This window comes from Rhinoderma darwinii, chromosome 8 (assembly GCF_050947455.1).
Source record: "Rhinoderma darwinii isolate aRhiDar2 chromosome 8, aRhiDar2.hap1, whole genome shotgun sequence".
NCBI lineage: Eukaryota > Metazoa > Chordata > Amphibia > Anura > Rhinodermatidae > Rhinoderma > Rhinoderma darwinii.
The window spans coordinates 9,059,383-9,086,922 of NC_134694.1; the positions used below are offsets into that span (position 1 = coordinate 9,059,383).

General features: G+C 44.1%; 2 protein-coding genes across 6 annotated transcripts in view; one reads left to right on the forward strand and one right to left on the reverse strand.

Annotated features, from left to right (window-relative positions):
* LOC142658961 (uncharacterized) overlaps positions 1-27,540 on the forward strand; it is a 94,111-nt gene that overhangs the window by 29,298 nt on the left and 37,273 nt on the right. Inside the window, exon 3 of the mRNA XM_075834566.1 lies at positions 17,688-17,922. The gene's annotated coding sequence lies outside the window, so the exon portion shown is untranslated. The remainder of the gene's footprint in view (positions 1-17,687; positions 17,923-27,540) is intronic.
* SLC38A5 (solute carrier family 38 member 5) overlaps positions 1-27,540 on the reverse strand; it is a 33,360-nt gene that overhangs the window by 3,261 nt on the left and 2,559 nt on the right. For 2 of the 5 annotated variants that reach the window (XM_075834944.1, XM_075834941.1), the window contains exons 2-13: positions 12,270-12,347; positions 9,787-9,949; positions 9,370-9,451; positions 6,023-6,138; positions 5,087-5,160; positions 4,772-4,864; positions 3,928-4,009; positions 3,722-3,804; positions 3,410-3,468; positions 1,413-1,541; positions 1,240-1,319; positions 637-737 (exon numbers count right to left, since the gene is read on the reverse strand). In XM_075834944.1, coding sequence (XP_075691059.1) covers positions 637-737; positions 1,240-1,319; positions 1,413-1,541; positions 3,410-3,468; positions 3,722-3,804; positions 3,928-4,009; positions 4,772-4,864; positions 5,087-5,160; positions 6,023-6,138; positions 9,370-9,451; positions 9,787-9,884 — 997 coding nt within the window. In that variant the 5' untranslated portion in view covers positions 9,885-9,949; positions 12,270-12,347. Of the gene's footprint in view, positions 1-636; positions 738-1,239; positions 1,320-1,412; positions 1,542-3,409; positions 3,469-3,721; positions 3,805-3,927; positions 4,010-4,771; positions 4,865-5,086; positions 5,161-6,022; positions 6,139-9,369; positions 9,452-9,786; positions 9,950-12,269; positions 12,348-16,794; positions 16,902-27,540 lie in introns of those variants that run through there. The other 3 variants (XM_075834943.1, XM_075834942.1, XM_075834940.1) reach the window with 3 other exon arrangements.

Below are 27,540 nucleotides of genomic sequence, written 5' to 3' on the forward strand. Positions count from 1 at the left end.
TGTTGGTCATAAATGGGACTGTTTTCTCTTCTTCCTACATGCTCTATTATCATTGGCACATGTGATCTAGAGGCAAATCACACGACTGCTATGGGGCCAATTGTAGGTGGGAGCCCAATACTGAACTGCTGCCTATAGCTGGCGCTTAGGGGGAGCTCACTGCATACAGATTTATACAGCTCTCAATTAGGTAAATACTAGCTGTATAAATCAATACGCAGTTAGCTCCCCCTAGTGGTGGCTGCAGGCAGCCAGAATTTGTGAACATTTACTGTAAAAAAAAATAATTATTTGCTAGAGCTCTGTGTGGGTTGAGTTCTGCTCTGGGGCACCATGATTTCTGTAGGATGCCATTGTGCCAGTAGATTACATTGTGGTTCCATCTTTGTACATAGATGATTGGAGGGTACCGTGCTTATTGACCCCCGCCCCCCCTATTTTGAGCTGCTAAAAAGGAACCCACAGAAGTCATTGGGAATAAACTGGGCCTCGTTCATGATAACCAGTTCAAAGTAAAAGTAGGCGATCCAAATCAATAGCTGGGTCTTAGAGTCTTAGCGAACGTTATAGATTTAACCCTTTAACTTCTCTCGCATCGATGGCTCTCTTCACCCAATTTTCCTGTATGACCCTTACCATAGAAAGTCAGGTAGCCGAACAGAGCTGTCATCAGGTACATGATAAACATGGCAAAGATGGAGACGTTTGCCACATTCTGCATCCGTTTCTTGGTGGCACTTCATACATAAAAGAGATAAAAGTATGTTACATGTATTGTGTGCTGGGTCTTCCATGAGAATTGAGTCAAATTTGCAAAGTGGAAGGGAAGGGAGTAACACATGACTGCAGGATCAGACTACACAGGGTTTTTCTTTGAAGTCTAACTATTAAGCCACATAGGTCTTCATAAGAGCTGTATACACAAAACGGTAGATTTTTGATCACAATGTTTTGCAAAGTTGCTGTATTTTTTTAATATTCGATGCATTGCAGCAATAGAAAAAAAATGGCTGCAAGAGTTATCATGCATAGGTTTGATTGACCGACAAGGAATTTCCGGTGGTTTTCGGCTACAGGAAACAGGACTTTTGTGTGTTTTTGTGTCTAGTGGTTTTTGGTGGCCAAGCGAATTCATATGGATGACTTAAGCATATGTGGAATCGGACTTGGTACTGCATGTTGGGTCCTGCCTGCTACAGGAAGATCACATCACATGGTCGCTTTATATAGGGTTCATACCTGCGCAGCTCAGTGTATATGGGTAGAACCTCGGGATGGCACACAAAGGCGAACGCAAGGATAGGGATGGAGTATGCAGTCTGAAATGAAAGTAATTTCAGATGTTACATGTTAATGTGGGGAAAAATGTAACAAATATTTGACGTCTTTTGTGGATCTCGGGACAGACATACCTGAGTGTTGATAGTGAATAACTTAGGTGAGCACTCATCCTCCGTGGCGTTGTAACCATTAGTGTAGACAGTATGCTCTGTATATGTTGAGTTCAGAGGACATGGTATTACAGATTTTTTGTAGATTACCTGGAAAGGGGGCAGAGCGCGTTAACGCAGAAGGACAGAGAGAATACAAGAATGACATGGTGAGGAACATCTACAGAGGTCTACACTTGCAAAACCTTTAATACTCCGTTTAATCCTCCATTGTAGACCAAAGCTAAATGTTATCTGCTGATTTAGATGATCACGGGATGTCCTGTAGTTATGACCCCAGCGATCAGCTGTAATCTTTGATGGAACCTTGGCAGTGAGTGTTAAGTTTCTCTGCAGCGCCACCACAGGAGAAATTAAACATTGCACAGTGTCCATTGAAATCAATGTGCTGTAATGCACTGACATGATCGGTCCTCCAGCAGCTCTGCACTCTGGTTATAGAGAAGGGTCCTAAACAGGGGACTCCATTATTAACTCAGAATTCTGAAAATGGGTTTTCTAAAACTCCTTTAATATAAAGGGTGAATCACGAGTCAGGAACCACCCAAACCTCTGATTTTAGCTAACATTACCAATATGTATTTTAGACTTCTATTCTATGGGCATGGGTGTAAACTTTAATTTACAAATTTACTTATGGTTATTTATATGAGCACTACATAAAATTGATCAATTCAAGTTGAGAATTTCTCCTGACTTTCAGATTTTTTTTCATGCATTGCTGCAAAGCTTGAGCTTTTTAACATGACTGTCTGCAGCTATCATTGCATGCTGGGACTTGTAGTTTCACAGTTGGATAGCTGTAAGTTACGGAGCGTTAATGCAAAGCATCCGCTTTGGGTTCACAATATAACAAAACTATAGAATAGTAATATTAAACAGGGAAATGCACCGCCACTTGGAGTTCACCTCTGGTACTGCAGTTTCCTAGAAGGTTTATACCATACAAGGGGCACTTGAGGAGGTCTGTCAGGCAGCGTGATTTTTATTCGATAGTGGGAGTGGAATAACTATTTTTATTTTTTTTTAATATGAAAGCTCGAGTCGTGCTCTCTATCACCCAAAGTGCACAAAAAATTGCAGAGGTGCCACACAAAAAAGTGCACTGAGGATGCGTTCTATCGCAGCCCTTCTCCTAAAGGAGAGAGGCCCTGCATAATAATTCCCTGACCCTCCGGACCATAGGCCCAAAGGATCGAGGATCGGTGGTCCCCCCCCGCTGAAGCTCAGCAAGACCCAACAAACACTCCTGGGCTGCCACCCCAGTGCCCACCTAGGAGCCTGTATCAGGTTTGAACCTCCCCTCAGAAGAGGAAGGGAGGCCGGTGTTGCAAGGGAAGTCGGAACATGTCTTCCCCCTGGACCTTGCGAGGGACCCAAAAGGGGACCGCATCCTAGAAATCCAATGTGACAAACGTGACAAACATAGTGAAAAACAATATTAAATAAGTGAATGTGCGCTGTGATACAGCCTAGACATTCGCCAAATATAAAAATTCCTCATTTCCCAGCCAAAAGGCCAGGAAAATTAAAGGTGTGCTCAAATGTGTGAAAGACAAGTGCGCGCAAATGTGCCATCACTCAGTGGGATTCCACCCCCAGTGAGTTCAGACACCCCACGGTCACCACTCCTGGGGCACTTAACAACTCGGGTTTTTAAACTATTCGACCGCTGGCATCAATCGTGGGGTTCTCTGCCCATCTCCTCGACGTTCTGTCGTCCCTCTACGATGGCCATCACCCCACCGGCAGGGATGTTTGCTAACCTCCGACCGATAAGTGCAGCTGCTACACTCTCTTAGCCAAAAGGCCCGAGAAGCAAGAACATGGCCAGGAGGTCCCACTCTCACCTTAGGGATCATGGTATCTCCCCTGCCACAGCAGTATGTTGCCCAGGTATGAATTTGCATGCAAAAAAAATTAAAATCTGATTCCTGACAACATTTCCTACAACTTACCGAACACAGGAAGAACACCATACAGCTGAGCGAGAAGCCGCTTGTGTAACCCAAATAACCTAAAAGAGAGACATAAAAGATCAGCCATTGCACGGTCAAGCTGGTCATACCCTACTGCGCTGGTCTCCAACCTCTAGCTCTCCAGCAGTTGCAAGACTACAATTCTGAGCATGCCTGTCAGAGCATTCTGGGAGTTGTAGTCTTGCAGCAGCTGGAGAGCTGCAAGTTGGTGACCACTGCTCTACACATTGACAACCTGAGAGTCCTGACTATACATCCTCGCCGGACGTGATCAATGGCTTTAGGTCTTACCCAGATGTTTCATGAGTGCGAGAGGCATAATGATGAGGATACTGACAATGATGATGAGCAGGTTACCGTTAAAATACCAGTCCCTGCGGAGGAGAAAATACTCAGACATCTGGTACATATAATGGGGTGATGGCATTTTCACGGGTAAACACTCACACCCATAGTTCACATACACACAGACAGATGTACGACCTTTCTAATCTTACTCGGTTGCTTTGGTCAGTCCCAGGAAAGCTTGAATCACGAGGGGAAGCTCGTATTTGATGATATATAAATAACTCGACATTGCTGGAAAAAAAAAAAAGAAGTTTGACAAGTTTTTTGCAATTTCTGTTAAAAGAAGATATCCCATGCACTTTAAGGGGGCCCTCCTTTTTACTCCAGCAAGTGAAACTAACATAAACGTCTAACATAAACGTGTATACCCACCCAATGTGTTCAACAGGGGACTCTCATCAGTGAGACTACCCAAGCCTGGCAGAGGCACCCATAATCTGAAATGGCATTGACATGATAATAGTATATTATATTTTCCCTAATATGGTACCAGGCTAACATATTGCGATCTAAGTTTCTTATTCTTATTGTGAGGAGGGATCTTAGTTTAGAAAGGAAAGGAACAGTGGAAGTTTACACAATGAGTTTTGCTTGCAGTCTAAAATACAACCTTAAAGGGGTTGTCCAGGATTAGAATAACATGGCTGCTTTCTTTTATAAACAGCGCCACACCTGTCCACAGGTTGTGTTTGGTATCAAAGCCCTTTAAAAGTCAATAGCGTTGAGCTGCAATACCATAAACAACCTGTGGACAAGTGTGGCGCTGGTTTTTTATGGGTTACCTCCTTTTCATTCTTTTATTCTATAGTGTAGATTAGCGCATATACTCGTAGTCCCACTCTACATAATATGCGATTTTTGAGCCAATCACATAATAGATAAGGAACCATGCTTATTATATGATTGGCTAAATAGCTGCACGTAAAGCAATGAACAATCATGCATTTTGTGGAAGAAACCATCGAGAACAGAGGAGGAAACGTTTTTACTCACCGCCCACATTATGTACGGTTATAATTAGCGCCGCTAGAATTTTTCCTACCGATCCAAATGCTCTTTGACCTAGTTGTTCATAGGCGCGGATACCTGTCCAGGAGAAAGGATGGACAAAGAAAAATGAGGAGCAATTTTTGCTCTCCTATTCCGCATCATTGACCGTGATTGTCTAAGGATTTTAAGGAGAGATGTCCGTTATGGGAAGGGTTAAAATATTAGGAAATACAGAATACGTTGCATTCGTTCTGTTCCAAAGTCACTAGGAAAAAAATACTAATACTCAACACCAGGCGAAGAACGAGGGTCACGTACCTACAACACCCGAACACTTGAGGAGGAGGTGGATGGAGTAACAAGACAAGAGAGCAATGGATATCAGAAGGATCCTGCAAGATAGAAGAACATGGCCTGACACGCTAAATCTTTACAGAGACACGTATATACTGCAGTCTAGTAAAGGGAGAACAATTATCCATAGTGACCTTGTGTGTGAGGCTGTATATAGCAGACAGCCCATATATCTACCTTATATCTATAGAGCAGGCAGCGTATATAAGGTACATAATACAAAGACAAACTTTTCTATAGTGCAGGCCGTGTATATACGGAATACGAAGGCTACCTTATATCTATAGAGTAGGCAGCATACGTATGTATGTACATAGTACATAGACTGGGAGAGAATATACTAGATTTTATTTCTGTACATTAGCCCTTATATGTGTATAGTAGGCAGACTATTTTTCTATAGTACACTGTATATTTATAGACAGGCTGTGGATTCATATCTATATAGTATAAAGGCTGTGATATGGTCTAATAGGATGTATGTCTGTATATTATATTGGTCTTAGTAGTAGCTGGACTGTAATATTGTACATCTATACAGAATGTATATTATATAGGTTTATATCTGTGTAGCAGGTAGGTTGTTTATCTGCATAGTAGACATTAGGCCTTAGTTTACGCATATGTGTGGATTGTATATGTATAGTAGACGGCCTATCTGTGTAGCAGGCAGGCTGTATATCGGTAGACAGAGGTATATATGTACATTATATAGGCGTTCTATCTGTGTGTGTGTGTGTATAGCATGCGGACTGTGTACAGTGTGGGAATAGGAGCCTACAATCTGTCTAGAAGCAGCTGCTTACGGTCGTGCCCCATGAAGAAGCTGTTCATGGAAAAGAGTTTCCCAAACTGATAGCGGCCTGGACCGGAGCCAGGAGACCGCGTATAGATACTTACACAAACAGAATGATGCCTGTGTTAGACATGGCAAAGGCAAGGCCCAGGATGCCACTGCCCATGATGGCATTGCTCAGGTTAAACACGGACATCCCAAAAGACGTCTTTCCTTCAAACTGTGGAAGAAACAGCGGAGGACTTGAGACGCCTTACATTGACAGTAATGTGTGTGTGTGTGTGTATATATATATATATATATATATATATATATATATATATATATACAGTATCTCAACAGAAGACTCATACACAACTCGGCATAACTCTATACAGAGGACTGGAATGAAGTCATTATGTACATCGGGTCATTATAGCAATCAATGAACATTTATCCGCTCACTGAATCAACTTGTTTACTGATCCCCAGTGAATAGATGTCTATCATATTTTCGCATGTCTTACATTAGCTCAGTGATGGAGCATTTTACCTAAAATAAACGACTTGCAAAAAAAAAAAAAATCGCCAGCAACCACAGCGTTCCCTCCATGTCACAAGCATGGCCGCTAAAGCAACTTTTTGGACCCCTCAAACAGCTCCCCATATCTCAGCTTCTTGGGTCCCGGTGAGGGTGACATAACGGAGAGTGAGATATTGGGAGTCAAACCTGAAATTTTGTTTCCGCCTTGGAATTGGGAACCATAGACTACACTGACTAGTCTCCTTTACTGCCTTGTGTTCAGAGAAGGTACAAGACACAGCAGCATTATGGCTTTTTCCTTAGATGCCTGGACAATGCTATGTCATCTTTTGTATTCTTATTGATGTTGAGGGTAACACACTGGGAGCCTCAATAGCAAGAGAGTAAATGAGAAGTCACATGAAGAAATGATACCGGGGCATCTGGAGAAATACCAGTCATCAGCTTTGAGTGGTTATAGAGCGCTTGTTTCAGCAAGTTTGTCGTGTTTCAAGGCAAGTCCTCAACAGACAAAGTTGCAATTGTTTGTTGTCAAACATTTAGACGGCTAAAAATAACAGAAGTAGATGCATTTTGGGGAAGAAGAAACCTCAACGCTGGCAGAAGGGTGCAGATTGTGAGTTAAATGGTCGCAAATGCTTCTAAAAAATATCATATGGTTCCTAGGCGCAAGTGATTTTTCTTTAGCCTGGAGTCCTGCTACATAAACACTGCCACCAGTCAGTCCACTGTCTAGTGTAAACGCTGCCACCGGTCAGTCCATAGTCTAGTGTAAACGCTGCCGTGCCACTGGTCAGTCCACAGTCTAGTGTAAACGCTGCCGTGCCACCGGTCAGTCCACAGTCTAGTGTAAACGCTGCCACCGGTCAGTCCACAGACTAGTGTAAACGCTGCCACCGGTCAGTCCACAGTCTAGTGTAAACGCTGCCACCGGTCAGTCCACAGTCTAGTGTAAACGCAGCCACCGGTCAGTCCACAGTCTAGTGTAAACGCAGCCACCGGTCAGTCCACAGTCTAGTGTAAACGCTGCCACCGGTCAGTCCACAGTCTAGTGTAAACCCTGCCGTGCCACCGGTCAGTCCACAGTCTAGTGTAACTGCTGCGGCCGGTCAGTCCACAGTCTAGTGTAAACCTTGCCGCGCCACCGGTCAGTCCACAGTCTAGTGTAAACGCTGCCGCCGGTCAGTCCACAGTCTAGTGTAAACGCTGTCACCGGTCAGTCCACAGACTAGTGTAAACGCTGCCGCCAGTCAGTCCACAGTCTAGTGTAAACGCTGCCGTGCTGCGAGTCAGTCCACAGTCGAGTGTAAACTCTGCTGCCGGTCAGTCTACACTTCAATGTAAATGCTTTGACTTTCGCCCCCTTTAGCTACAATTTTTGATCACACGATATTAGGGATTTGCTAGCTCTTGATGTATTTTAGTAAGGACATTCGAAACAAAGCAACTTTATATAGGTTGGTTTTTTGCTTATTGTTCAGCATTGACCGTCCTTGAAGGATAATGGCAAATGACGTGAATAAGGGGCCAATATCCCTGTTAACTAATACACTCCGCGTCATCAGTCCATAATAGTTTGTAGACCTCCTGCGGGTGTCTCTGTAGGATGCTTCACCATGGAATGGTTTATTTGACAGATGTGTCACCCTTTCACTCCGGCAAATGCTGTAGATGACTAAGGATACTATGAGGGGCCAGAAACGCGTCAGAGGTGGACGTTTTCTTGTCTGTTTCTATGAAGTCTTGTTCTCAACAAAGGAAGAATTTTCTAACCGGAAAACTGAGTTCTGGCTTTCACCTATACTGTAGAGGACTGCCAGATCTCATTAAGAAAGAAAACCTTGGGTTTAATATTCGCTTTCTTAGACAATTTTTTTTCCCTGATATCACTTTCAGTTAAGACATCCAGTAATATATAGGAAATGAGGGATTGTTGGTAAGTTGAGGTTATTAAAGGGGTTGTCCACGACTGGATAACTGATGACCTATCCACAGTATAGGTCATCAGTATATGATCGGTGGGGGGTCAGACATCCCAAGAACTGCGCCAATCGGCTGTCTCCAGCCACCGGACGTCCATGCTGGAAACCGATTTCTCCGGTCACGGAATAGCGGCCCGAGCTGCATTGTACAGAGACAAATGTTTCCTGCTCCGTACGCTGCATATTGTGCAATAACATCCAGTTCACGTAGGCAGCCGCAGCAGCTGATCGGTGCGGAGTCCGGGTATCGGACCTGCACCAATCATATACTGATGACCTATCCTCTGGATAGGTCATCAGTTGTCTGGTTGTGAACAACCCTCAAGATTTTCTTCTTCATGCGGAATGTACAGCCTTTTCAATGACTCAATATTTAATGAAGGGGCAATGCCGATGAGAAACCTTTATGGCATATTCTATGTATATATCTTTGATAGACGGGGTTCCCTCTCTAGAACTTTCACTTATTGGGAGAATAGAGGTCCCTTAACCCCCGTTTAGCAGTAGAATGTTTGGAAGATCTTAGACCCAATGATCTCCATGTATAAAACTTCTTGCTACTCTTCTTTGACTACTGACACCCTTGTGAAATGATATCATGCTTTCTGGTGAAACTATGCAAATGTGACCTGATTTCCACGTTGCTGTGTTGACTGAAGAACCTAAATTGTTGCTTAAACAAATTGAAAGGTGTTTTCCATCAAAATGTATTTTTGCCAAAATTTTCTTTATATGGTAGGTTTGGTAGTACTAAAAAACAAAAATTTCTCTCTATCTTTCAACTTGCCCTTTTCCTGTCATTATCTCGCAGGCAATTCAGCCTTGAACTGCAGACCTGAGACTGGTTGCTAGGGACCTGCTGCCAGACAACCACACATACAAGAAAGTATATAAAGCAGAATATAGACTATACAAGGTGACATTGTTGGGAGAAATCAGTACTTACATCAGTGAACTGGGTTTTTTGACTCGATACATGTTGCAGGAACCCCTCCTGCTCTTGACTGGCTGGTTCGTCTGCTTCATATCTGTAATAAAACATACATAAATGACAAATGACGTGATGGAGACATGTTGATCAACATGCAGTCATCTTATTAAAAGTTACATACAACAAACACACGGACACAACATATCCTCCGATATGATATCTCTATACAGGGTTGAATTACCAGTCGGGTACAACCCAAAAATGTCAAATTCAAGATGGCACCTTTTAAAGACCGTAGCGTTTACAATAGCTCACATCATTGGTACAGCCATTGATCTAATCTCGTGAGATCCATCTATTTTGGTCTTCCAGATATTTGAGTGGTTCCTCACTTTGGACTCCTGTATAGAAAAAGAAATCACCAGGTCTTACCCCTCGTCCAGCGTCACTCTGTCCGTGTTCAGGCTTTCCGACACACTCCCATTCAACATCTGAGATTCTTCGCCATCCCCCAAGTTCTCCATTTCCATAATGAGCCCCAGAAACCTTTTATTAAAGAACTGATGACACAAGGAACGATTTCAGAGCAGTGACCCTAAGGGGACGACCGAATAAATCTTTAAAAAGTGGTATAAAGAAGGTGATGGCGACATATACATCATAATAACTAACATATTGAAACTTGCATACTTTATATATTTGGGGTTGGCCACTTTTAAGCCATCAGCCACATTGTCATTATCTTTTAGGTGTGATGTTCAATAGTAAATATATATTAAAGCGGACTCGTCTGATGGGCGCAAGAAGGAGTCGCTAGCGTGATGCTTCACCTTTGACTGACTTTGACTCTAGTGAACAAATGTAGAAGCCAACATCTGTCCTAATTATTGTTTTGGCGGTTTCTCTTATTTATTTTCCCTGTAAACTAAAAAACCAAAAATGGCAACTACCAACAAGATGCTGTTCACGGATCTATTATTATACTTTGCCCCTGGTATCTACGCAACTCATTAACTCAAATACACGTATTAATAATCTATATATCAGACTAGTTGAACATTCCTGGATATAATTTAAACAAGAACTAACCCATGATAAGATCTGTGATCAGCAATGAACCTGCTTGTTGGTGATTTCCAGGCAGCAGCAGAATCTTTATTATTATATTATTATTAATAATTTATTTTTAGATTGTGAAAATAAGTGATACGGTCATGAAGGTCTATAACAAAGAGTAAATTTTACCTTTGCTCAGTAGACTTATACTTTTAAACTGTATGTTAGGGCATACTGGGAGTTGTAGTCTCAACACCTAGAGACCCGCTTGCAGATCAGGAAAGTGTACCCTATGGTTAACCAGTCCCTAAGACCTAGGACTTCCTTTGACCGTTTTTACACTCCATGTTCCTCTTCACAGTACTGTGCAGGTGTCTGGTAGGACGGAGCTACTGTATACGGTTACACTTCTAAAAATAAATGCTTGAAGCAATGCGGGGGCTTTTTTTTAACCAGTTGGACAGCATGACCGTGAGTGCAGATACCATACCCAGAATGGCTGCAACTTTTTAGTCCAGACTTTTAAATGTAAAAATTAATGATCTAAAAAAAAATAATTAAAGTGGATCCAATCAGGTGCATGTCTAAAGGGGGCCTTAGTATAGAGGAGGAGATGCAGAGCTCAGGGATATATTGTTTTCTATGACTTGATTTAGTATTTTTATGTAAAAAGTGGTTAAAATGCTGCCAGGACAGAGTGCCTGAGAGTCCTGCTTTCCCCGCCCGCACAAAGTGATTGACAGCTTTTCCTGCATGCGTTTGTATGTATGTAGAGCTGTCAATCACTTTGTGTGGGCGGAGGAAGCAGGACTCTCAGGCTCTCAAGCCTTTTAACCACATTTTACATAAAATTACTTGATCAAATCATAGAAAACTATATATTCCCGAGCTCAGCGTCTCCTTCCCTATACTATGCAGCCCTCTGATCGAGACCTGAGAGATCCTCTTTAAATATGTAAAATAAAATGTTCTCCAGGATCTTTATTCCCTCAGTTGTCCCAAAAAAGGTCATTGGTACTTAGATCATCAGGTTCTGGATTCAAGGGGTTGTATGCTTTTGGGACTTTCTGATTTGGGACTGTTTTGCAGCCATAATTAAAAATACAGGATAACATATTGACTAATCTCTGTGAAAAATATTGCAGTAACGCTTAGGTGATATAAGTTATCTGGACTCTGAGCAGTTGTCACTTTCTTTCCCCCACTTTGCAGAAAAAGGGAGTTTGATTGTTTTGCCCCCACCCCCCCCTGCTGCAAAGCATCATGGCACATCTGGCATCCATATATAACTATTACATGAATTGATCGTCACCCATTTCATGTTTTGCGTCCACATTGGAGAAATATGGCATTATAAAAATAAGATGAATATCTTGAGTGCAGTAAGTTGCTGTCCACCTAAGTCTGACCTCCGATACGAAGGTCTGGCCTCTGTTATGTAAGGCATGTCTGAACTGGAAGCCCAATTTGGGAATCCTTTGGCTTGGCATCTGACAAAGACATATAAAGAAAACCCATTTCTCCCTAGATGTGTTCTTCAGGACCGTGTCAATAAAGTTAATAGATGGGCACAGGATGTGCCTTGGATGTGTAGCACATGAGCCTCGGCCCCGTGACTACACGTTAAGAAATTATACAGTAATACCCATATTTCCGGACTAGAGGGCTGACTGCAATTTTAGAATTTTTAATACCTAGTACAGGACTACTCAGATGGGTTGGGTATAGAATGGGTTAGATAGACATTTATGGACAGGAGGTTTTCTGTGACCTTATAGTCTACCATTTAACCAGTATTTACTGTATATCAGTATTTTTGGGGAGATATGAGGGTCTTTATGTAGTAATAAGATGTTTACCTGTGAGCGGCCGGATGGTGATGGGCTGACGGTGCGTTACAGAGTTCTACAGCAGACGGTAACTTTTTCCATCCTACCCTGCGAGAGACCAAATCAAAAGTCAGCACCTCGTGTTTACTCGAGAAAACCCCACACCGACCATGAATGTCACACACACACACAACACTCTGAGCATCACCCATAGCACCGTCACCTGCTAGCACACAGTTATTGGGTGGGAGGCTAATCCATATCCCAGTTATCACGCTGGAGGCCGCTCTGTATCCCAGTTATCACGCTGGAGGCCGCTCTGTATCCCAGTTATCACGCTGGAGGCCGCTCTGTATCCCAGTTATCACGCTGGAGGCCGCTCTGTATCCCAGTTATCACGCTGGAGGCCGCTCTGTATCCCAGTTATCACGCTGGAGGCCGCTCTGTATCCCAGTTATCACGCTGGAGGCCGCTCTGTATCCCAGTTATCACGCTGGAGGCCGCTCTGTATCCCAGTTATCACGCTGGAGGCCGCTCTGTATCCCAGTTATCACGCTGGAGGCCGCTCTGTATTCCTGTTATCACGCTGGAGGCCGCTCTGTATCCCAGTTATCACGCTGGAGGCCGCTCTGTATCCCAGTTACCGCGCTGCTGGCCGCTCTGTATCCCAGTTATCACGCTGGAGGCCGCTCTGTATCCCAGTTATCACGCTGGAGGCCGCTCTGTATCCCAGTTATCACGCAGGAGGCCGCTCTGTATCCCAGTTATCACGCTGGAGGCCGCTCTGTATCCCAGTTATCACGCTGGAGGCCGCTCTGTATCCCAGTTATCACGCTGGAGGCCGCTCTGTATCCCAGTTATCACGCTGGAGGCCGCTCTGTATCCCAGTTATCACGCTGGAGGCCGCTCTGTATCCCAGTTATCACGCTGGAGGCCGCTCTGTATCCCAGTTATCACGCTGGAGGCCGCTCTGTATCCCAGTTATCACGCTGGAGGCCGCTCTGTATCCCAGTTATCACGCTGGAGGCCGCTCTGTATCCCAGTTATCACGCTGGAGGCCGCTCTGTATCCCAGTTATCACGCTGGAGGCCGCTCTGTATCCCAGTTATCACGCTGGAGGCCGCTCTGTATCCCAGTTATCACGCTGGAGGCCGCTCTGTATCCCAGTTATCACGCTGGAGGCCGCTCTGTATCCCAGTTATCACGCTGGAGGCCGCTCTGTATCCCAGTTATCACGCTGGAGGCCGCTCTGTATCCCAGTTATCACGCTGGAGGCCGCTCTGTATCCCAGTTATCACGCTGGAGGCCGCTCTGTATCCCAGTTATCACGCAGGAGGCCGCTCTGTATCCCAGTTATCACGCTGGAGGCCGCTCTGTATCCCAGTTATCACGCTGGAGGCCGCTCTGTATCCCAGTTATCACGCTGGAGGCCGCTCTGTATCCCAGTTATCACGCTGGAGGCCGCTCTGTATCCCAGTTATCACGCTGGAGGCCGCTCTGTATCCCAGTTATCACGCTGGAGGCCGCTCTGTATCCCAGTTATCACGCTGGAGGCCGCTCTGTATCCCAGTTATCACGCTGGAGGCCGCTCTGTATCCCAGTTATCACGCTGGAGGCCGCTCTGTATCCCAGTTATCACGCTGGAGGCCGCTCTGTATCCCAGTTATCACGCTGGAGGCCGCTCTGTATCCCAGTTATCACGCTGGAGGCCGCTCTGTATCCCAGTTATCACGCTGGAGGCCGCTCTGTATCCCAGTTATCACGCTGGAGGCCGCTCTGTATCCCAGTTATCACGCTGGAGGCCGCTCTGTATCCCAGTTATCACGCTGGAGGCCGCTCTGTATCCCAGTTACCGCGCTGCTGGCCGCTCTGTATCCCAGTTATCACGCTGGAGGCCGCTCTGTATCCCAGTTATCACGCTGGAGGCCGCTCTGTATCCCAGTTATCACGCAGGAGGCCGCTCTGTATCCCAGTTATCACGCTGGAGGCCGCTCTGTATCCCAGTTATCACGCTGGAGGCCGCTCTGTATCCCAGTTATCACGCTGGAGGCCGCTCTGTATCCCAGTTATCACGCAGGAGGCCGCTCTGTATCCCAGTTATCACGCAGGAGGCCGCTCTGTATCCCAGTTATCACGCTGGAGGCCGCTCTGTATCCCAGTTATCGCGCTGGAGGCCGCTCTGTATCCCAGTTATCGCGCTGGAGGCCGCTCTGTATCCCAGTTATCGCGCTGGAGGCCGCTCTGTATCCCAGTTATCACGCTGGAGGCCGCTCTGTATCCCAGTTATCGCGCTGCAAACCGCTCTGTATCCCAGTTATCGCGCTGCAGGCCGCTCTGTATCCCAGTTATCACTCTGGAGGCCGCTCTGTATCCCAGTTATCGCGCTGGAGGCCGCTCTGTATCCCAGTTATCACGCTGACAGCTGCCTCCATATCCCATATAAGAGTTAGGAGGCAGAATACGTATCTTGATTATTAGTGGAGGCATCATCTATACTTGAGGTACCCATTTAGACACTAAATTCTATCTATTAGTAATAAGGGGGAGGGGTCTGTCTATATCAGTTATTAGGATGAATCATTTTTAGGGATGGGGGCTGCTGCTTTTCTGTTAGTCATACAACAGATGTACATGAAGATCTGACTAATAACTGATGAGATCACAATTTGTTAACTTATCATGATTTCATTGAAAAACATCATGTTTTATACTACGTTCACCGCCAGAGCTGCATACAAGATTTTTTTTTATACTGCTGTAAAATGCCTGGTGTAAACACTACACTATCTCTAATGATTCCAGCAGATGCTATACAGGTAGACTCCTACAGGCTGGGAATTGTGCATTGCTTTATTTCTCCTGTGGTGGCACTGCAGGGAAATTGAACACTTAATTCCAGGTCCTGCCTCAGATTACAGCTGATCGCCGCAGGTCCCAGTCCCTGTGATTAACTTGAGTGACCATTCTAACATAACAGGACTGTCCAAAGTGTTAAAACCCTTAACCTTACATCAGGGGCGGGCGCACACACACACACACACACACACACACACACACACACACACACACACACACACACACACACACACACACACACACACACACACACACACACATTCATGCAAAAACAGTTGTGTGTGTGTGTATATGTGTATATATATATATATTTAATAATATATTGCACAATTGTGGTCAAACCTTCTATAGTAACATATGGTTTTGCTGTGGATTTGGCACCTGGTTGTTGTGCCAGACGGTAGCCTAACAAATACAATACCAACTCCTCCAACTTTATCACAACACTTTGACAGACATTTTCTGTCTCTTTGGTTATTATTATCTCAATGTGTTTGTTTGCTCCTCCCGCTGAGTCCACAGTAGCTAAAATTAGAATAAAGTCAAACTTTTGTTGCATTTAAAATACGCATAAAATATCAAAATAAAAAATGACAAAAATATTGATACAATTATTTTGTTTGTTTTTTTTCCAGCCATTAGTATTTTTAAGAGCAGCTCAGGAGGGGGAGACTTTGTTCTGGTATGAAGAAGTAACTTTATGTTTCATGGTGTGCGCCGGGGGTCAGGAGGGTAGGGGGCTTCTTATTGTATAGTCAGATACAGTTAAACGTTTCTGTGCCATTGTGCGCCTGTAATCCTCTATTATTACAGCGGAAGGAACACTGTCAGGTTCACGCTGTTTGTTCTCTAGTTACTTTGTTTCCTCATTTTCCTTTGGGCCACGTTTTCAAGCAGAGCGAGCAACCAAACAAAACCTGCATCGCCGGAAGCTGGGGGGCAGTCTGGTAATGATATAGTTAAAATTAATGCACAATTGCCGCCAGATGTGGAACTTTTCTACTAAAATGTCAATTTTAACTTTTTCCTGTCCAAAAGTATCAAAAATAATGGTTTGAGTTTCCAGCTGCTGTGGAACTGCGATGTAGCAGAGCTGACTTTGCCAAATGTAACTAAGCTGATTTTGTAGATCAGCACAACTCGGGGTGACTTAAAGAAGCGTTATCTGTGGTTTTACATAGGAATGCAGCTCAATCTACTACATTATCTTCATTCAAAGCGTTCTCCCGATGCATTAATGATCTAGTGTCAATGACAAACTCAGCTCTACTATCATCTCTAGATGTCCTGACCTGTCTTGCTAGGTCTACTCAGCTGACTAAAAGGAAATAATGAAATAAACCGGCATGCAGGAAAGACCAGAAAATGTATTTCCTTCTGACACACATTCTCTCTCTTAGTCACCCAGATGGTAGATAATAAAACGTCTACCTTTTTTTTAGTTCAGAGCGACAACCGCCAGGGATACATCCCTTTATTAAAGTAGGGACCCCAGTTCCCCTTGCGAGTCCCCCCCATGGCTAATGGGGAGGGGCCTGTTGCACTTGAAGTTGTCAGGCAGCTTGAAGGAGCAGATCAAGTGTCGTCTGATGCAAGAGAAGCGTGGTATTGCATCAAGGCTGCTCTGGAAGTCATGAATTCTGGGTTTAAGATCCCCCTGCTCCGCCTCAGTCACACCCCACCTCAACCCAACACTCACCCAGCACATCTCAGGGAAGGGGTGCTCCACTCTTGGGATTTTTTACTTGTTGCTGGAATTCACAGGACGGAGGATCAATGCTGTCACTCTGCACATACACACAGGCAGAAAGGCCCACCCTGGCCAACCCAAAACCTAGTGACACACACACACAGACCCGCCCCTTACAGCGTATATGGTCTACTCTGCTAGTGTTAGTCAGTGCTGCATTCATATATACCATGTGCTCCTTGGGTGGTGGGTGGAGGCCCCTGAGAAGAGAGGCCGCACTGTTCTCCTTTAAGAATTTCTCCAAGTCACATACACTGTGTCCACTCACAGAAAATACCCCTGTAATTATAAAGACGTCCACTCTCGCCCTACAAAAAGTCTTCAAGCTGGAGGTTAACCCTTAGCGCTCTTCGCTTACGAAGAAAAAAAAGAATAAATTTTATATATATATATATATGTGTGTGTGTGTGTGTGTGTGTGTGTTTTTTTTCTCGTGTGTGTATATGTATATTTATGTGTGTGTATATATATATATATATTTACATGTTTTTTCCCCCGTGTGTGTGTGTGTGTGTATGTATATATATATATATATATATATATATATATATATATATATATATATATACATACATACATACATACACATATATATATACACTAAGACCAGGGACAGCTTAGGGGGAGACCTATACAGTGTATGTCATTGGACCAGGGAAGGCATAGGTGGAGGCCTATACAATGTTTATATATATATATATATAATTCTACGTAATTTATTACAATGTTCGATATTCTAAGTACCATAAAATATGAAATGGCTGATAACCGCAAATGATAGTTTGCTTTCAGCATAGTAAATGTAAAATAATATAGACTTCATAATGTTTTCCTCGCTACAGAATTTGACATATCATACAGAGAGACCGGGCAGTGGGGTCTGACCACTGGCATCTGCACCAATACAACGAATGTGGGTGCCCGGTCCTGGCAGACAACGGGCGGCGCATCTGGAGTCGTTCTACATTATACTGAATGGGAGATACTGAGAAAGCCGCGCAGTTGGACACCCACATCAGACTTCTAAGACATATCCAGTCTATATATAGAGGTCTACAGTGGGAAAATCCTTTTGAGGTTAGTGTACCTTTAAGAAAAAGACACCCAGAACTGGACTCCCAGGAGGGATAGGAAATCATTTTAACATCTGCAGATAGTTGGTCTGCGAGCTATTCCTGGAGAATAAAATAACCCATTAATTAAGCTCCAACAATATAGATCTACAGAACAGGATTCGAATATATAGAGGCGATGGAAAAAAACGACATACTAAGAGCTTCCTGCGCTTTGTTAAAAATGCCACTAACCCAAAAAACGCCACAAAAATGTAGGCTCTCCCCTATGGTGGTCCAGTGTTGTCATAAGGACATTGTCCCAGATTTATTATTCATTTTACGGCTGAAATTGGCAGAAACTGCACAAGGTTAAAAAGTTGAATCTAAAATTGCGCCAAATTTGCGCAAACAACTGCGACAACTGTCGTCTTAAAACTGGTGAGAAAAGTAGGTGTGATGAAGCATTTATCAAAAGGCAAAGAGGGCGCAATTTTTGCCAACTACCCGATCCAATTTCTGTGATGCTAAATAAATGTGGGCTTAATCCAAATCACCATCCTCATCAATGTCCACATCCTAACTTGCTTGAATACTGGCAGATATATGTATTTTGACAATTTTGGCGTCGATCAGTGTCCAGTGATTTACAATTTTCTTTTACAATATTAGTCATGAAAATCATTCATATGTTGAGAAATATCTGCAGAACTCCAGATCTACTGCCTAACTATAGAGATAAATGATACCTGCAGCCACCACTAGGGGGAGATTCCTGCATACTGTTTTTATACATTCAACTCCATAATAAATCTGTATGCAGTAAGCTCCCCCTAGTGGTGGCTGCAGGCAGAAAGGGTTTTATCATTTAATTCTGGGGGTGAATTTATTAAGAGTGACCTTTCATATTCATCTAAAAACAGTCTGGAGTAAAATGCACCTGATTTATTAAAAGGAGCGCGCCATTTACTAACTAAATTAGCCGCAACTCTCACTGTCCACGCGCCCCAAAAAAATCAAATATAGCCCAGCTATGAACGATCATTTTCTGTCCTAAGTTATAGTAAATGTTTAAAATTTTGTTAACGTGCCGGAGGCGGCGTAAAAATGTAAAAGTTGCAAAAAATACACGTGAAAAACAGCTATTTGCGTAAGTTGCGACACTTAGGCACCTGTCTGTGCAGTGAATTTGGAGCCTTGTGTCATGAAAAACAGAGCTCTGACCGCGCTATATAGACATATTATGAAATCAGCACCTAGTCTTGGACATAAAAAAATATTAAGGGTATATTCAGACCTTGCGTTTTTGGACGCAGTTGCAGTAAATAACGCAGCACCATCGAAAAATGCATCAAAATGCAGTAAAAGCGCATTGGGGTTGTCTTAATGCGGTTTTAACCGCACCTCAACCGCTACATCTGAATACACCCTTAATGGTGGACATTCACTTTAAGTCCAGCTGATTCCCCCCCCCCCCCCCCTCAGATACCATGTCCAACCCCCTGGGATGATATCTCTGGGAACGCCGCACTTGTTTGTGGTTTAAACGTTACAGATTATAGAGAAAATATGCAAAGTGTAACGAAAAATAACATTTCCAGAGATTATAGAGCAGAGCTCGGTTGCGCGGTCACCACCGAACCATAGTAGAGCTCTACTTTAAACCGGAATATGCAGTTCCCCAGGGTCGGACAACTTATATATGTATGGCCCTGCAAACAAAGGGCAACCTCCACCACCTTTTTAAGTGCTTCTAACTTTTTAACTAGCTTGATCAAATCGGTCCAAACATTTGTGCTGATTGATTTCATAATCTTCAGAGCTTTGTTTTTCTGATGCAGAACTCAGAATCTCCTGCTTCCCTTCACACAATCATAGAAATAAATGATAAAATTCTGGCTGCCACTAGAGGGAGCGCATAGCAATAGGTGTTGTATAGATCCATATGCTGTGAGCTCCTTCTAGTGGTGACTGCAGGCAGCCAGAATGTTGTCCACGATTGGAAGAACATGACTGCTTTCTTCCAGAAGCAGCGCCACATCGGTCTGTGGGTTGTGTCTGGTATTGCTGCTTGGCTCTATAGAAGCGAATGGGGCTGAGCTTCAATACCACACGCAACCTGCGGACAGGTGTGGTGCTGTTTCTGGACGAAAGCAGCCATGTTTTTCTAATCCTAGACACCCTCTTTCACCTTTTAAGTGTCTCTGTCCCCCCCCATAATAGTAAGTGGGATGTCACTGGAATATGCCTCCTGCCGCTCCATCTAATGCCTTTGGGACCGATGGAGAAAGCAGAGTACAGCGCTCTGCTTTTTCCGTCAGCCCCATAGACCGTAAATGGAGCTGCAGGAGGCATGTGTGACCGCTGCTTCATTCAGACTCCTCACAGCGATCGTTCTAGTGATCAGTGGGGGTCCCAGCGTTCATACATTTATCACCTATCCTTCTCAAGGGGGGGGGGGGGGGTCATATTAGACCCGTGTGGCCTCCTTGCATTTATTCTGCTCCAGGATGACCTTGTAATATACTGAGGCTGCACAGTAGGTAAACCGTTATCCCTTTGTGTAATGTATAGTGTATTTTATACGTACTATATATTCCATATGTGAAAGCCGGTAGTCTACTATCCTTGTATCAGGGGAAAAACCTGGGAAGAGCTCCAGCGTTGCCTTAGATTTACCCTCTCAGCGCGTCCACCTACATAACGTTAAATTCTCTTGTAGTTCTATTTGTTTCTAGGAACATTGGGTCACCACCAGTACGACCGCTATTACAGCTGCCACCGGGGCTGTCACCCAGCTTTTCCAGAGTTCTGAATGGCCAATCAGTAATGTGAAAGCGAGACGTGGATCAGCGCATAACCATTCAGGAGTATTGGAAAGCCGAATAACAGCACCAATGCACAGCCATACTGGTTTTAGCCCAGCTTTTCCGGTAACTGATGTAACTAAGGCTCCGTTCACACCTACGTAGCAGATCCGGTACAAAAAAATAGCGCAGCGTCTGTTTTTTCGGCACATATTCTTCTAATAATGACTACCTGCATCTGAAGAAGCGTGCTAATGTTTATTTTAGGAACAGCAGGGCCTTATAGTCGTCTATGGGTGACTTATTATGACTCTGTACACCTCAGACATTCACCGTTGTGTGATGGACTCCTTATATTTACTGGTGATACAGTGTCTATGGTTGTATTACCTACACTCCTCTGTTATGTTACTGTCTAGTATTGAGCTTATTCACACAGTGCAGCAAAGTCGCCTTTTTTTTTTTGCCACGGTTTTTGCAAAATCCATGCAAAAAACGTGGTTTAACCATAACCTGTAATTAAGCCCTAATGTGCTGCATGCCCTATAGAGCCACGAGGGACGACGCCTGGGGTTTGTACAGATAATTCGTAACTTCTATTGATAGTTTGTCACCTTCTGCTTCCTCTATTATTTTATATACTCCTCATTTACTGACTTATCATCTGCAGAGCATCTCTCCTCCTGTAATCTGCAGAACATCTTCCTTGGCTACTTGTGAGTCCAGACAGCAGGGAGCCGAAATATGACTTGACTTCTGTCTCCTGCTGCCTCTGTCATGATCCAGGCCGGCTGAGAGTCGTCATATTACAACCCAGAGACTTAGCCGGGGGGGAGGGATACCAATATTGGGGGAGGGGCACACGGTTGGATATTCCATGATAGATCCACTTATTAAATATATTAAGTGCAATTATTGTTATAAAGTTACACGAGTTCTGCAATGGATGTAATAGACATAACTATTTTAGGATTGGTTTTTTTTGGGTACTTTTTTTAAACATTTTTTAACTACCTGAACCATTTCAGTAGTGACATGGTTAATAGTACTGACTGTAGTAACCGGCCTAATCTAAAAATGCCGGATGATTGACTATGCCAGACTATTGGGAGGTCCAGTGGGTTCTACATTAACTGCCCCAAGTCCTTTTACGCCAATGTCCTATTTATCATTAGGAATTATTATAAGTGACGTTGCAGAGTCTTGGAAAGCTGGGTTAGAGCCCTGGCAGAAGCTGTTGCATATTGGTTTTCACCCAGCTTTCCCAGATACAGATTTTTCACAACTTTACAGAAGAGGACAAGGTTATTTTTTGCAACAGATTTCCGTGGAGGAGTCTGCGGCTGTTTGTGCAGGGTTTTGCGCTCGGGCACCGCTGGCCTTGTAGTTATCAGTGACAGGTTCCTGCTGATATCAGGTAATCATTCATGTAACAGGTGTGTGCGTCTCCTCCCACTGCAGGACGTCAGGGGATGATGTATGATGTGCCATAGGGGATGTTTCTGAAGACCGCGTGCATATATGAAATCCGAACACGTCATCTATATCCCGACTCACACAAGGAAAACTAGAACCTAAGTGTCAACACGACCTTAGGTGGAAAAATTTTGTAGTCTGAGCAATGTCAACAAAGCAGGACAAAGTAAGAAGAAAAAACGTACTGCTTTCCACACTAAATCTGGTATATCTAAGCCTATCATGTGTGATACTGTCTGCTGAGCCAGTGTATCTAAGCCTATTGTGTCTGATACGGTCTGCTGAGGTGCCGTATCTAAGCCTATCATGTGTGATACGATTAGCTGAGCCAGTGTACTTAAGCCTATTATGTATGCCGTGGTCTTCTGAGCTGCTGTATCTAAGCCTTTGATGTGTGATACTATTTCAGAGAACCACACAGCACTAGGTTTCCCATCATGTATCACTAAAGCTGAATTGCATATAGAAAAAATTCCTAGGGCAGTGTGACATGACTGGATACACTCCAGCAGCACATGATACTGGTTCTCGGACAAAAAAAATAATCTACCTACTTCAACTTTGAGCGTGATTTTACTGTTTATGTATAGATAGGATCAGTACAGGATTATGAGATGCAGCCTGTATTATATACGCCAGAGCTGCACTCACTTATTCTGTTGGTAGTCACTGTGTACATACAAGACATTACTTATCCTGTACTGATCCTGAGTTACATCCTGTATTATACTCCAGAGCTGCACTCACTATTCTGCTGGTGGAGTCACTGTGTACATACATTACATTACTTATCCTGTACTGATCCTGAGTTATATCCTGTATTATACTCCAGAGCTGTACAGTGAATGCAGCTCTGGAGTATAATACAGGATGTAACTCAGGATCAGTACAGGATAAGTAATGTATGTGCACAGTGACTCCACCAGCAGAATAGTGAGTGCAGCTCTGGAGTATAATACAGGATATAACTCCGGATCAGTACAGGATAAGTAATGTAATGTATGTACACAGTGACTCCACCAGCAGAATAGTGAGTGCAGCTCTGGAGTATAATACAGGATGTAACTCGGGATCAGTACAGGATAAGTAATGTAATGTATGTACACAGTGACTCCACCAGCAGAATAGTGAGTGCAGCTCTGGAGTATAATACAGGATGTAACTCCGGATCAGTACAGGATAAGTAATGTAATGTATATACCCAGTGACTCCACCAGCAGAATAGTGAGTGCAGCTCTGGAGTATAATACAGGATGTAACTCCGGATCAGTACAGGATAAGTAATGTAATGTATATACCCAGTTACTCCACCAGCAGAATAGTGAGTGCAGCTCTGGAGTATAATACAGGATGTAACTCAGGATCAGTACAGGATAAGTAATGTAATGTATGTACCCAGTGACTCCACCAGCAGAATAGTGAGTGCAGCTCTGGAGTATAATACAGGATGTAACTCAGGATCAGTACAGGATAAGTAATGTAATGTATGTACACAGTGACTCCACCAGCAGAATAGTGAGTGCAGCTCTGGAGTATAATACAGGATGTAACTCCGGATCAGTACAGGATAAGTAATGTAATGTATATACCCAGTGACTCCACCAGCAGAATAGTGAGTGCAGCTCTGGAGTATAATACAGGATGTAACTCAGGATCAGTACAGGATAAGTAATGTAATGTATGTACACAGTGACTCCACCAGCAGAATAGTGAGTGCAGCTCTGGAGTATAATACAGGATGTAACTCCGGATCAGTATAGGATAAGTAATGTAATGTATATACCCAGTGACTCCACCAGCAGAATAGTGAGTGCAGCTCTGGAGTATAATACAGGATGTAACTCAGGATCAGTACAGGATAAGTAATGTCATTTACTATGTACACAGCGTATTTATTTACAAAGTAACTCAACTTTTTACATAGATGAATTCTAGATTATTATGTAAACCGTAAAATAATGATCAAAATGTAAGCTTTGCTGTAATATAAATAGGGGTTAATTGATGCAATTAAGGGATTTATAGTAGGAAATTAAATACATGAGCCTGAGTGACGGTCCCTAAATTAAAGGGTTAAACATTGCTTTGGTTCATGAGTAGGCCAATTGCCGGATGGAACGAACGGTCCCGTTATGGCTTCTAAGGAAGAACAGGGGTTAAAGAAATGGGAGCAGATTTTTTTTATACTGAATCCTTAGGGCCTTTCAGTCCCTGAAATACACGGGTATTAATAGACCAGTGCTGGAGAAAGGTCAGTGTATCCAGTGTGTGTCCATATAAAACCATAGGACAATGCGGTGTGTTCTAGTAAGCCGGGCAGCAGGATACTAGTTATGTGTGTTTTACACTCGGCTGTGCTGTCATCTGTGAACATTTAAATACAGCTGAACCATCGTCCCTCCCAGGTAACCAACAAGATGTCATCCGACGAGACGGCACACGATGACGAATGAGTGAGGTGAACATATGTGAAATCATAGACAGTGTAATCATACAATCTCCTGACGTATGCGCCTAACATAATCCCTCCGACATACGCAACCAGGTGTCAAACAGTGAAATACGTCATGCATGGACTGCCATGTTATACAGTGCGTTGCCTGGCGGTATAGGAATGCGCAGCAGGCAGCACTTTTCCTTACAGTAAAAAGAAATAAAGTTCTACCGATGTATGCCTGCCTGGCGGAGAACCAATGGATAATCTTTTGGCATCTATAAGGGTCTATGGACCTGGTCGGCATAGGCTGAACGTGCACACTGAATGTGGTGTGAACACAACCTTAGTGATACCATGAAGGCAGGGGCATAGCAGCCGCCCTATCATAGCTCACGATCACGTCACGTGACTAGGACAACACTACTTGGCCTCAACATTGAGATTTTATGTGGTACCTATACAATCTTAGCAAGAAGTAGGTGACGGCTGAAAAGAACTATGGCTGCTGTATCAGACTAGACAGGGTTTGTTTGTAGTCTAACCATAGAGACATACAGGTTTACATAGGAGCTGTAGATACAATTTTATAATACATGTTTAATCAAGATAATTTGCAAGTGCAGTGGAATATAAAAAATGGTTGCTAAAGTGTTCATACTCTGTAATGTGCAGCTTAATACACCACGTGGGAGCCGTGCAGCTGTAGTCATCATCCAGTCCTAGTAACATTTTATAACCTAGAGGCTGGCTGCAGTGTCCTCATCTCCTGTTTCCCTGCCAATGATGGATCTGGTCTTGATGTGCTGAATGACCAGGTGCAATGTTGGCACATACCAGTAGGTAAAGGAGAAAAGCAGTGGTCAGGCACCTGACGCCGCTTATCTCTTGAAAAAAGGATCGGCCATTGCACCCCTATGCATATTAGAATGTGAGGCGATCCTAGCAAAATCATTGCATTAAGCCAACAGTTGTTATGTGTATAGCCAGCTTTTAACTGCAGGTTATAAATCAGGCCCCATGCACATGACCGTAAAAAAATCTCCGTAATTGCGGACCGTAATACGGTCCACAATTACGGACACGCCCGGTTCTATTGGCCGCGGACACCTTTCCGTGTTTCTACGGATAGGTGTCCGTGCTGTAGAACCGTGCCGGGAATTATGGAGCATGTCCTACTTTTCGTTTTTTACGGGCCGTGCTCCCATTGTATGGGAACACGGCCCGAAAGTGCAGCACGCGGCTGGCAGTGCTCACACTCGCGGGCCGTGATTACCGGCACGGCCGTGTGCATGAGGCCATACTTGGTATGGGATTAATTTTTACCTTCCCTTTTCCCATCCCTTGGTTGAACTTGATGGACATGTCTTTTTTTCAACTGTACTAACTATGTAACTATGGGAGCATGGCCCGAAAATGCGGCCCTCGGCAGCCTGCCGAGCTCGCAATAGCAGGCCGTGATTACGGGCACGGCCGTGTGCATGAGGCCCGAGTCTGTGCTTGAGATCCAGGCAGCCGTCAGCGGCTGGCCGTGCCCACAATCGCGGGCTGTGATTACGGGCACGGTAGTGTGCATGGGGCTAAGGCCGGATTCACATGAGTGTGTTCAGTGCGTGATATACGGTCCGTTTGTCGGCTGCATTTCCCGGACTGAACACACTACAGTGAGCCGGGCTCCTAGCATCATAGTTATGTACGATGCTAGGTGTCACTGCCTCGCTGCGGGACAACTGTCCCGTACTGTAATCATGTTTTCAGTACCAAGAAAAATATGGCTGCTGTCTCTCAGCGCCACACCTGTCCACAGGTTGTGTGTGGTATTGCATATCAGCTCTATTCACCTCAATGGAGCTGAGCTGCAATACCAGACACAACCTATTTACAGTTGGGGCGCTATTTTTGGCATAAAGCAAACATGTTTTTCTGATCCTGGACAACCCCTTTAAGGACTCAGTGGGTGGCGCTAATACTGATGACAATCGCTTTAAGTGGTTGCCACCTCCCTTACACAGCAGTACGGTGAAGTAGAGATCTCCTAGGTCAGGTGGAAAAGTTTGAGTGCAGCAACTTTATGCAAAGCATCAGACTACGGTTAGGCTGGGTTCACACGAGCATGTTACGTCCGTAAATGACGGAACGTATTTCGGCCGCAAGTCCCGGACCAAACACACTGCAGGGAGCCGGGCTCCTAGCATTTTAGTTATGTACGACGCTAGGAGTCCCTGCCTCGCTGCCAGACAACTGTCCCGTACTGTAATCATGTTTTCATAAGGGTATGTTCACACGCAGAGTCAAAAAGGTCTCAAAATACAGAGCTGTTTTCAAGAGAAAACAGCTCCTGATTTTCAGACGTTTTTCGTGCCACTTGCAATTTTCGCTGCGTTTTTTACTTCCGTTTTTGGAGCTTTTTTCAATAGTCTATGGAAAACGGCTCCAAAAACGTCCCAAGAAGTGTCCTGCACTTTTTTTTCGCTGGTTTTTTTTTTTACGCGTAAAAAAACGCCGTGAAAAACGCTCTGTCGGAACAATGGGCAGATATATGGAGGCGTTAGGCTTCCGATTTTTCAGCCGTTTTTCGGGCGTTTACGGCACGAAAAATGGCCGTGTGAACATACCCTAAGGCTATGTTCACACAGAGTTTGTTGCAGGCGGAATTTCTGCTTGTAAATTCTGTTTGGAAGTTTGAGGCAGATTTTCCTCTCCCTGCACGCCGATTTTCGCAGCGTTTTTTGCCCGCGGCCATTGAGAGCGGCGGGTGTAAAACGCCGTGAAATACGCTTTCTCTGCCTCCCATTGTTGTCAATGGGAGGTCAGAGGCGTAAACGCCCGAAGATGGGGCATGTCCCTTCTTTCTCCCGCGAGACGTTTTTACCGCTCGCGGGAAAAGGACGCCTCTGCCTCCCATTGAAATCAATGGGAGGCATTT